The 11,922-nt window shown below is 37.6% G+C and overlaps 1 protein-coding gene across 1 annotated transcript; it reads left to right on the top strand.

Annotated features, from left to right (window-relative positions):
• Nucleotides 1–1,575: 1,575 nt before the first annotated feature.
• LOC124167267 (pro-resilin-like) lies at nt 1,576–7,678 on the top strand. The gene is made up of 3 exons (XM_046545162.1): nt 1,576–1,640; nt 6,066–6,251; nt 7,295–7,678. The coding sequence occupies exons 1-3, from the start codon at nt 1,635–1,637 to the stop codon at nt 7,538–7,540; spliced, it is 438 nt and encodes a 145-aa protein (XP_046401118.1). The 5' UTR covers nt 1,576–1,634; the 3' UTR covers nt 7,541–7,678.
• The last annotated feature ends 4,244 nt before the right edge of the window (nt 7,679–11,922 follow it).

Raw genomic sequence — 11,922 nt, 5'->3', positions numbered from 1 at the left:
TATTATCATGTATCTTTTAATTTTCTTCCGATTTCAGGTCCAGAGAATGATTGCTGCCAAATATTTCGTTGACATTTGGGAAATAATCTTATATTACATCTTCTGAGTATCGTAACTCTGGAATAATTAAAAAGGTACGGCCAGGGCCAATATAAATAAATCTAAATTTATTATTTATCCACTTGACAAAAATCCAAACGCAAACCGTCAAAGTTCAGCCTGAAGCAACTTTACCATAAAATAGAAGGTTCTTCCATTTCCAGAACTTCCCATACTCGTAAAAGTCCTATCTGAACACACGCGATCGCATCAAATAACTCAAAAACTTAGCTGACTTTTTATGAATTATATTTTCATCCCAATCTAATCTCCGGAAAAATTAAAAAATATATTTCGAGAATAAATATCGAATTCTATTATTTATTCAATCTCGACCACAGTTAAATCCCCCACCGACTAAGTCCAGCCTTAGGAAACATTTTCGAAGACCATAGTCGTAGAAGTCCTAAGTATATACACGCGATAGCATCCAATAATTTAACTGCATGTCTGACTTTTTAAAAATAATATGTCATCCCAATATTAACTCCGGAAAAATTAAAAATATATTTCGAGAATAAATATAGAATTCTATTATTTATTCAATCTCGACCACAGTTAAATCCCCCACCGACTAAGTCCAGCCTTAGGAAACATTTTCGAAGACCCTAGTCGTAGAAGTCCTAAGTATATACACGCGATAGCATCCAATAATTTAACTGCATGGCTGACTTTTTAAAAATAATATGTCATCCCAATCTTAACTCCGGAAAAATTAAAAATATATTTCGAGAATAAATCTTGAATTCTATTATTTATTCAATCTCGACCACAGTTAAATCCCCCACCGACTAAGTCCAGCCTTAGGAAACATTTTCGAAGACCATAGTCGTAGAAGTCCTAAGTATATACACGCGATAGCATCCAATAATTTAACTGCATGGCTGACTTTTTAAAAATAATACGTCATCCCAATCTTAACTCCGGAAAAATTTAAAATATATTTCGAGAATAAATCCTGAATTCTATTATTTATCCAATCTCGACCGAAATTAAATCCGCCACTGACCAAGTCCAGTCTGAAGCAACCGTTTCGCAGACGTTCCTTCAATTTTCGAGAATCCACACCACTCGTGGGAGCCCAATAAATACGCACGCGATCGCATCCAATAATCGGCATGCTGACATCTGGCCCTGGGGAGACAGAAGCGAGACGTTTCGCGAGACTGGATTGGTAATTAATGGATGCCCGCGCGACCTCTTGCCGAATGTGGGGAGCGGCGAATATTGGAGGCACATACCTTGCTCCTTCCTCAAGGAGAGAAAGAGAGAGATGGTGGGGGACCTGTTAAGGGGTCCGGCGATGGAGTGGGGGGCTCGAGCGACACCCCCGCACCATGGGAAGGGGCTTATAGCCTTACCCTTCTCTCCTCAATGGATGTACCGCCGCCCTCGATACGAGAGGGTGGGTGGTGCATCTCGAAAAGGAGTATATAAGCACCGTCTCCGCAGATCAAAATCATTCCACATCCATCCAACGAACACAGTTCGATCAAGGAGAAAGAAGCCAAAGGACTTAACATCCAGCATTCATCATGAAGGTAGGTACCAAACTCTGTGCCTAAAGAGGACTCAACACTCCCTTATCCACTAGCGTTTCTCCGTGACGAGACGCTAGCATAAAACTTACGTTTTCCTCTCAAATTTCAAGATCACATGGGCTAGACCTTTTTCTTATGAGGACGTATCTCTATTGCTCCTCCAATGCTTTACTAAGCACTTGCATAAAACGCGTTTTTCTTTTGAAATGTCCTGAACACGTAGGGTCCACCTTATCTTAAGAGGACGCATCACTATCGCTCCACAAGAGTTTTTCCGGGACGAAGCACTTGTATAAAACTTTGCTTTCCTCTTGAAATTTCCAGAACACTTCGATTAGACCCTTCTCAACATTTTTACAAGTCTCAAAATGGCAACATTTTACCTCGGTATTTATTCTAATGTAAATATTTTACATTTGATGAACAGGTAAATTTTGGAGTATTGCTATATGCACTCACAAATTTTAAAGACGATAACGTACGTTTAAAAAAAGTGGTTCCTCACAAAGATAGACGAAATACGGCCGGTATAGAGAGAGTGATTCGGCACCTTAATCACGTCTCTCTCACTGATTGATCCAGCTATATCTGTGGGAATATTTCGGGAATCGAATCAACTCGACGCCAATATGGTATATTTCTATTAAGTTCGCATGCGTTTAAACCGAAATTTCTACATAACAATAGACCAGCCGTCCGCGGTATTAGGGCATCTATAATAAGTAACCTTGGCAACCACATAAACGAGAAATTTTTACAAGAAGGTATAAAAATCGTTCAAGTGCACCGGACACATCAGGTTCAGTGGCATAGTTCTGATGTAACTTCACCTATATTGCTGTAAAGTAAAATCAGGCTATAACGATAAATAAAATGATCTAGTTTCATTTCGGAGATAAATTTTTCATTTTTTCCATTTCCATTACATATTAACTATAACCACCTGGCAAATAGCCAACTTGCTTAATATAATAAAAATAAATTCTATAAAACTACCGAATAACTTCTATATCCTCACAGCGCTCGATACTTTGGAGTGCGATACGGGTTTTGTAATGGGATTGTTGAAGACACTCACTGATCACTCGCCGGCGGGGAAAAAAAGAATCTTCGCTGGAAAGGCGCCCGCGAATCTGGGCCTTCACTTTCCTCACTCTCGCCGAAATGTTGACAAGCTTTTTCATTCCCACGTTACGTTCTTCCGTACCCATCACTCTCCGAACCATCTGTTCACCAAGTTGAATTCTTGTTTACAGATAGCTTTACAGCTCAAACATATGAAACCCCGTTCAAAAACATAACAAGCGTAAAATAAATAATCATGGGATGAATTTAGGAGGGACATTATAAAACAAACCTTATGGAGAAAAAATGACCATCAGTTCAAGATAAAGTGCTAATCACAAAGGACAAATGTAAAGTAGTTCTTCTTCTTGAATAGGATCATACTACAAGGGTTACTAGATGAGCGGATTCGATTCAGTGGGCGATTGTTGAGTGTGTGTGCAGTGGAGGTATTGATGCAGGACTGAACTACCTACCAGCGAAAATATTTTAGGCCTTCCCGAAAAAGTTTTTTTAAATCGGTTAAATAAGTAGGTTTCAAGGGTTTCTCATAATATTTTCAATTTTTTTGATCGTACGTTCAAATTAGCCACAATGGCCTTCTGGTAACATTTTATTGATAATAATTAATAGCTAATAGGTGTTTTGTTCATCGTAACACCGAAAACAGCACAATATTGACACCTTTTACATCGGAAATTTTCCAAAAATTTAACAGTTCACGAACATGCATGCCCTTCATTCCGTGGGCAATCTTTTCAGGCGGGACTCGAACCCGAGACCTCTTGTTTGGTAGGCAAGAACTTTACCTCACCGCCACCGAGGCTGGTAATTTTTTTTATTTTAGGTATTCCATGGGCCAGTATGACCTTTAGTCCTACCATATGATGCATTGAAGAATATATAGGAGTAATAAGCGTTTTCTCATTCATGGAAAAAATAGGGATACCTAAATTATTTTATAATAATTAGCCGAAGGCAGAGTATATTTGAGAGTGCGAATATTTTTCCTTCAGAGAAAAACAAAGCCTTTTCTAACTTTTCATAGGATCTGAATAGGCATATTTCTTAAGTACCATGCATACCAAAAGTCGCGGATAATGTTATTTTCTCGCTCCCAAATCGATAACTAAAATTTGCCGCCAAAAGAGGGGTCCTGACTGAATATGAGATAAGAGGGGGTCGGTCTGAATTACGAAGGGTCGCTCGGTTGTAAATCTTCTAGAAACGAGAAAAAAACAGCGATCAAAACTGTGATTTAAATTTACCACGTGAATACAGTACGTAGGTACCCGTAAAAACGCACACCGTACATTTCGTTCAGAAAATATAAAAAGTAACAGGTATTTCAGGCCACCGATCAATAAATGTAATAGCGTGAAGTAACTACGCATAATTTCTCATTTTCACTCGACCTTAACATAATTCACATGACTACTAACTATGATCCAGACAGGTTGCGTCATGGTCGACTCTTCCAATCCGTATAACGTTCTAATTTAGTATACAAAAACCATCTTTCCCTTCACGAGGGCATCACTGCGTTAAACGGTAGCCAATTGGATTTTGAACGCGGGTGTGAAGCGCGACTAACTCGCTCGCGGCATGGATGGGATTCGATAGTTTTAGAAAGCGATTGCTATTGAAGACTAGCTGTCAAAAAAAAATTCACGGCTCATTAAGGCTTATGCAAATTCGAGGACGAGCCGCTGCTGGTTCATTTGATAGGGAAAATTTTTTGACGCAGTAGAAAAACTCTGCATGAGCGATACATAGACAAAAAATTCACATGGCTCTGACGAAATTCTGAGCGGGAAGAAAATCATATTCATTAAATTGGACATGGACTTCGTAATAGCTGAATTCTGACATAATCTTTATCTGGCTTAGTATTAAGGCTGAGAATAACAGTGAAACACTTGCATTTATTCAATTCCTGAATAGTTAAACCAAGGCCCAACGAAATGTGTAGATGCAATTCCAATTTTAACCAGGTATAATCGATGTCTCTAACGAATAACTTAGGTGATCCCGGTAAATAATGTTGATAAAACTCTCTCGCGCATCCAGCCTGTTCAGAGTTGGCTCCATACCAACATTTCGACAGCAGTGGAAGCTCTCGAAACGTAGGCGTGGCGTAAACTCTAATTTTAACTTTTCGGTGATGCGCTTTCAATATCACGTTTTTTGAAACACATGGAATAGATTTAAAATTTGCAATCTATAATTACTCTGAGGGATTTCGAATGGTATTCCCACGATGGCTTCATAAAATTCAACTAAGAAGTCTCCCTCCTGCAAAGAGATTGAAACACGCTATAATTCCATATAGCCGCATTGGTCTCACCAAAAGATTTCGCAAAATATTTAAACGGGGGTCGGACTACTACTTTCCAAAATAGGGTTAAGCATTGCTCGAGAAATATAAATGGCAAGAACGTATCCAACGAGCAGCGAATATAGTGAATTCAGGCAATCTATTCTGTTTTCCGATTCGGTGAACCGGTTCTTTCCGCATTTGCGTTAACGCTTACTGCAATACATACATTTTTCATCCCCTCCCCCTTAATATTAACTCCATCGATACCCTCTGTCTCCCGAGCAACTTAACATGAATTTTCCTCTCCTAGCCCACCATGTCCAGCACTTCGTCGTTACTATTCGTCTCTCTCCACTTCACCTTCTCCTACACACCCATATCTCGAATGCCTCCAGATTTTCCTCCTCCTGAAAGGCATTCGACCCAGAAAGAATATGCCGCGTTCGTTTCATATTCTTCCTAATGGCTACGCTATTGTGCCAAAAGTGTACCTACCTTGAGTAAAGTACTGTAGTCGGAATATTTAATAGACACCACCGAGCCATTGTGGTTTTACGCCATTTTCCCTGCTCTATGGGGGCTAAACTTCTCTTTCCTGTTGAATTTAATAATTTCTTTATTAATTTGCCCGCATACGACTTCACTGCCATTTAAAGAGACCCAGTAAAATTTATAAATAAGGGACAAAACTAAAAAGTGCAAAAATAATAAGAATACGCGGATAAAATATTAAAATTCCTAAGTAATAAATACATATATGGGGGAACACCAAGCAAATACTCACTATAAATGAAGTAATTGCGTAAAGATTTCATCGTATTTGTAGCTGTTGCATTTTCTTGCCACGGAACGAGGCTATAATCTTTACCTCACCGCTCTTTTCGACAGTATTCCGTTTTTACGAGGTTTGGTCTTTTGCTCTTCGATACCCATTCGCCATGAGTTGGGAAATAGAAGGGAGGAAATAGAAGGGATGGTTACATTGCCAAGATAAATGGAGTATTGTATGACAAAATTTCACTCACCCCCATCTGTTGCAGGTTATCCTCGTATTGGCAGCCCTGACGGCAGCAGCCCTCGCCCGCCCTGAGCCTCCCGTGGACAGGAGCTACCTTCCTCCATCCTCTACAGGAAATGGATACCCCTCAGGAAAGCCCTCGCCCCAGTATGGACCTCCCTCTAAGAACTACGGAGCACCCAAGGGCACCACTGAGGACCCTCTAGCGGTAAGTTTACCAATACCATCGTCTCCCTCCGAGCAGAGGTTTCTAACAATATGCAAAAATTAATGTTGAACTTCATCAAACACTTGATCACGAATTATTTTCGATAAGTATTTCAATTGAGTAAGTAATAAAGTTTTCAATAAATGCATATTTTCATAACCAGTGATAATAAAATAGGCATGAAAACGCAAAATAGCTTTTAACAGTTAATAAGAATGGTATCCACTATTTTGAAATAATACAGCACAATAATATTAATCTGATACAACTCAAACAGAAATTTTTATTGAAAACTTGCTCTTTTAATGGGGTAGAGTGAATAATAAAGCGAGCACTGCTTCAATCAAAGAGCAATATTATGAGACCATTTGTAAATAAAATTCTAAAGTGAAGAGTTCCACTGAAATTGATGAGTAGGGAAAACGTTGATATTATGTCCGAAGAAAGTATTATTGAAGATGTAAAAACTCCCATCCATGGCGAAACTGCCGCTCAAAAGCTTCAATGGGAATGTAATTATATTAATACCTTCTAAATTAGTAATACATTTACTGGGCTGTATATATGCACTAATGACTACCATGCTGTAGCACAATCTAGAAAACTTAAGAAATACCACAATGCATCGTCAGGCATTGTCTCTCATGATAACCTGAATTAAAATTTGTAACCAAGGCCAAAAATCATCAAGCCGATGGCATTTAAATTTCTCTCGATCAAGACATAAGGCCATTAGACTGGGTTACTCAAGGAAATAAACTATCCAGCGGATATACCTGCATGTGCGCTTTAAAGACTATTATTATTCCTCACACAAAAAAAATTATTTTCCTCAGAGGAATTATTGCACTTTGGGGATGAGAAATCTATTGTTACGTTAAAAATACACATTCACCAACAACACTGTGACAGTGATCAACTTTGGTGCACTGATAAATTAACCAAGAATTTCATTTACAACTTCTGCAACAATCGACAACACCTGCGATATCAAACTAATATCGATAATTTTTTTCCGGTCTGCCACTCGTGGCGCCCAACAGGAACCAGCAAGCTACAAATTCCAGTACAAGGTTTTGGATGAAGAGGCTGGTTTGGACTTCGGCCACCAGGAGGAGCGCGAGGGCGAGGTAGCAAAGGGAGAGTACCGCGTTCTTCTCCCAGACGGCCGCACACAGATCGTCACTTACACCGCCGACGAGGACGGCTACCACCCGGAGGTCAAGTACGAAGAAGCCAAGGGTGGATACCCCAGGGGACCATCCAAGGGACCCCAAGGACCCTACTAAAGGACCACTATATGGAGCGCGGAACCACGACGATAGTGTTTCATGAACACACCCGACAATCTAAGATGATACAGCTTATTTAAATGTATAAACGTGCTGTCTGTGCCATACGATGAATGATTAATTATGATAATTTATTCCAATAAATATTTTTGATATTTTAAAAAATGGAAGTGCTTCATTTATAACGAACCAAAGTTTGCCTGCGGCCAACACTATTCTGGAAAGTGAGCGAGCTCTGTCTTTTCATGAGTAGCTGCAAATATCATAACTTTTCATAAGTTTCCAATCGATTCATGGTCAATTAGGAAATAGAATAGTCACTTGTCAATTGAGAAAAGGGTTGTGGTGGAACATGATATCAAGGTATCATAAAAAAGCTGAAAATGTTAGGAATAAGCTTCCCTAAAAAAAAGCATGTGATAAGACAAGGAGGTGACTAATGGCTTAACATGAATGGAATATTTTACTGTGACAGAATACCATTAACAGCCGTATGCAGCAGCTTTTCCGTAGAAAATGTTCACTGAAGTTCTCCAGTTTATTTTTTCAAGAGTACTTTTCATCCTTCATAAATTTATGTCACTACAAAAATTAAAACGTCAACCAATGTCTATGACGAGGATTTTGAACTACACTAATCGGGCAAGGGTGTTCGAAACAAATTTTATATTTAGGTATACATGTGTATTTTTAATGTGATTATTTTTTGCATTTCTTAGAGGATCTTTTTTAATATTTTCAAAGATTTTGAACTTTCCAATCAAAGTTAATTACAGAATTCTTGTTTTAAAAAGATTAATGAGAACCTAAATAGAAATGTAACATAATTGGACTCTATATTGTGACTACTTCATTTATAGTATAAATTCTCACTGCATTTCTGATGGAAAACTTTACTTTCTCGCATTCATTTCTTTTTCAAAATAATTATTTTTCACTTTTCAATCTAATTCAAGATATTATTTAATTTTAAAGATTAACACGAAACGGATACAGCTGGAAACCGAGAATTTATTGCTCTATTCGAAATCCTATCTGTAAGACCCCTTGTATTGGAGCCTGGGAAAATTCACGAAGTGCTGCCACACATGATTAACCTTTTTCCTACGACATAAGTCTCCTGACCTCCTGTCCCAAAGGCAACATTCTGTCATGATATAAATCAAACTCCAAACTTTAAACTCCTGTCTGTATATCTTTATCCAGTTTTCTGAATAACGGAGTGAACCGTGCTTTATCATTTTTATCTGGACAACGTGAGTGAGAGGTTTTGAATTTAAACCGGCAGGGAAGTGCACGAGAAACGATTGTAATTGGTGTGAAAACAGGTAAGGAGAAGACAGTCCAAAAATATTCTCCTTCCACTCCCTTTCGTTTTTCCCTTACTTTTCAAACGTCAATTACCTACCATAAAAGGAATTCCACTGGTTAAAGCTGCGTGGCATGGAACATTTTACCTATTACCTCTTTTAGATGAGTAAATCTTCGATTTTACTTTTCACCCAGGCCTTCCTTCATTCAGGAATTGAGCACTTTAGTTCACAATAAGTAAAGTCTATCCCCATTCATAGTATTCAAGAACCCTGCTCTCTTCAACCAATGATAACAAAAATTGAATCTCATATTGACAGTGAAACCTCATTTGTTGACCTCTCCAATTTTTCTAGGTTTATTAGAAAAGAGTGAATAAAAGCCAGATACTTGAGTAAGAATTGGCACGTCATAATGTTATCTAAACGATATCGCCCGTGCTCTGACAGTGGTTAACCTTTACTTTTTTCAGCGAAATTTAATTATGCAATTTTTTGACGATCCTAAAAATTTAACATGCATGCATGAATCACGCACGTACTTTTACTGTAGATGTGGTCAGATACATTTCTGATGCATTGAACTTTCCTTCAAGAGTATTTAACCCAAAGCAGTAAATACATCTCTTTCTTTATTAAACCTTCAAGAGCCAGGACATGATAAAGTTCGGGGTGTTTGGGTATAGGAACGGTAAGGCCTGGATAACTTTACGATTTTTAACCCTTGTGAATAATATTAAAGGCCATATTTGAGAGAGAAGTACCTATTTCCACGGTAAGAAAATGGAAAAACCGTTTCCTAAATTGAAAAATACGTCTGAAAATCGACCAGCAAAGAAGGCGTTAAAATTTATACGCAAATATCATTTGTGTACCTATTGCTACCATGCGCAACTCATTTCTAGAGCAAAATATAATATTATGAATTAGAGTGTGAATATAATGCATGAAATAACTATCAATTGCAGAATTTCTAGTGGATTCGTAAAATATATTTAAATAAATGCTGTTCACTAACTACTTTAACGTTCAGTAACTACTTTTAACAGACTGAGTAGTTTCACCATTATTTTCTATTCGGCCACTCGCTTGTTTATGCATCGCTTGTTTGTAAGGATAAAGTCCATAACCACTTTCACTGGTTTGCTATCTCTTCATGGAATGTATTGCACATTCACGCGCTCCCTTTTGCATAGAAGTCGAAGGGATCTCTGGCAGCTTACCAGTAGCCGTCGCTAAAATTGTCAGGCGGAAAATAATAATTAGAGGGCATTCGTATCACGTGAGAAAAATTATGGCCGCCAAATGAGAGGGTTGAATTTTTATTTTCCACTCTATGCTATTTATTTTTGTGACTTCTTTCCAATGTAAATTTCACTTAAAATGTAAGGTAACTGACACATTCGAAGGATAATAATTGTAATGAGGAGGCCAATACCTTCAACTTCACAGTGTAAATGACAAAAATAGCATAAAAGTGATAACAATTATTACCATTATCATTGCATTTATTATTTTAATAATTATTGCATAATCCACCGAAGGATTAAAAGCAGTGAAGACCGGTGCACCCTTCAAAATGACTTAGATAAAATATCTTCATGTATAATCTTCGACAAAATGGCTGTTAACACAAGAAAATGCAAACAAATTACATTCTCGAGAAGGAGAAACGAGGATAATCGGTCTTACATCTTGCTCGGGGAAAATATTTTCAACTTCAACGATTTTAAATAACTTGGGGGTTGATTTCACATCTAAACTTGAATTGGGAATGCATATTGATCAGGTGGTGGAAAAATCATTTATAACGCTTCATTGGGTCATGATAAATATAAAAGAGAGTAACAAAGAAACCAAAGAAATGGCCTACACGACTATAGCTCGACCTGTACTAGAATATGCCACTTCGGTGTGGGATCCCTACTGTATAAATGAATCTTTAAAGCTTAAAACGTTTAGCGAAAGGCAGCCAGGTATACTCTAGGGATACATAGGAGGGGGCAGAGTAACAGCTACGCTAGAGTGTTTAGAATGGAAACCTCTAAAAGTGAGAAGAACCGTAAAAAGGTTATGTGGGCTGTACAAGACCAATACAAAAAAGCAGGGTTGGAAGGAAATAGATCTAAAGTTACACTCGCCCTGCTACATTGGAAGGAAAGATCATAAATTCAAAATTAAGTTCAAAAAACAGGAAACAGACGTTTTGAAATAGTCCTTCCTGAATAGAGGCATAAAGGACCTACCTGCAGTTATTTTTAACATCTCCCCCGCAAATGCCAACATTTTTAGGAATAAGTGTTCATTATTTCTTGGTTTATGACATGGTGGTTTATCATGGAGCGTTTGAAATTGGGTTATTTGGGTCAATGTTCAATTTTTAGTTGTATTATACTAGAATTAATGCATTATTTTTTACTATAGGTGTCTTTTCTGTTTCGTATTTTGTTATTGGATAGGTATAACAATGTAATTGGGAAAAATCTAATGCTGCCACCAGGCATAGCCTAATTTCAGCAAAATTTAATAGTAATAATAATTATTATAATCTAATTATTATACTTTAAGAAAATAGGATGATTTACCTTATCTTACGTTAATTACAGAATTCCACGGGATGAGGACCTCTAGAAAGCCCAAGGTAGAACTTGAAAGACAAAGACTTTAACAGGGGGTGGAGCTGAGTACCTCAGAGCATCCCACGATATTGAAGTGAAGCTTGCCCCTATAAAATACAAAATAAAAAAAATATTCATCATTTCCCATGAAAAAAGTACGGTCTGTCAACTTCAGTCTAACCCAATGATGAGACAAATCATATGCATCGCATAATAGCAAGTAGGTAATGCCAAAAATGCGCTGAATAGTAATATACTCATGACAATTGATTAGCGCAACTGTGATAATAACAAAATTATAATAATTATATTTTCATCACGACCAAATTGTTCACAAATTCCTCGAATTAGACAATATACATTTAAATAAAATGATCATTGCGGAATTTGAAATGTTACTCTCAAAATTAACTCGCCATAAATGGCACTAGACATATACGCACATATATAA

This window comes from Ischnura elegans, chromosome 10, assembly GCF_921293095.1.
Source record: "Ischnura elegans chromosome 10, ioIscEleg1.1, whole genome shotgun sequence".
NCBI lineage: Eukaryota > Metazoa > Arthropoda > Insecta > Odonata > Coenagrionidae > Ischnura > Ischnura elegans.
The sequence above is the reverse complement of the archived record's forward strand: the minus strand, read 5'-3'. Positions and strand labels throughout refer to the sequence as shown.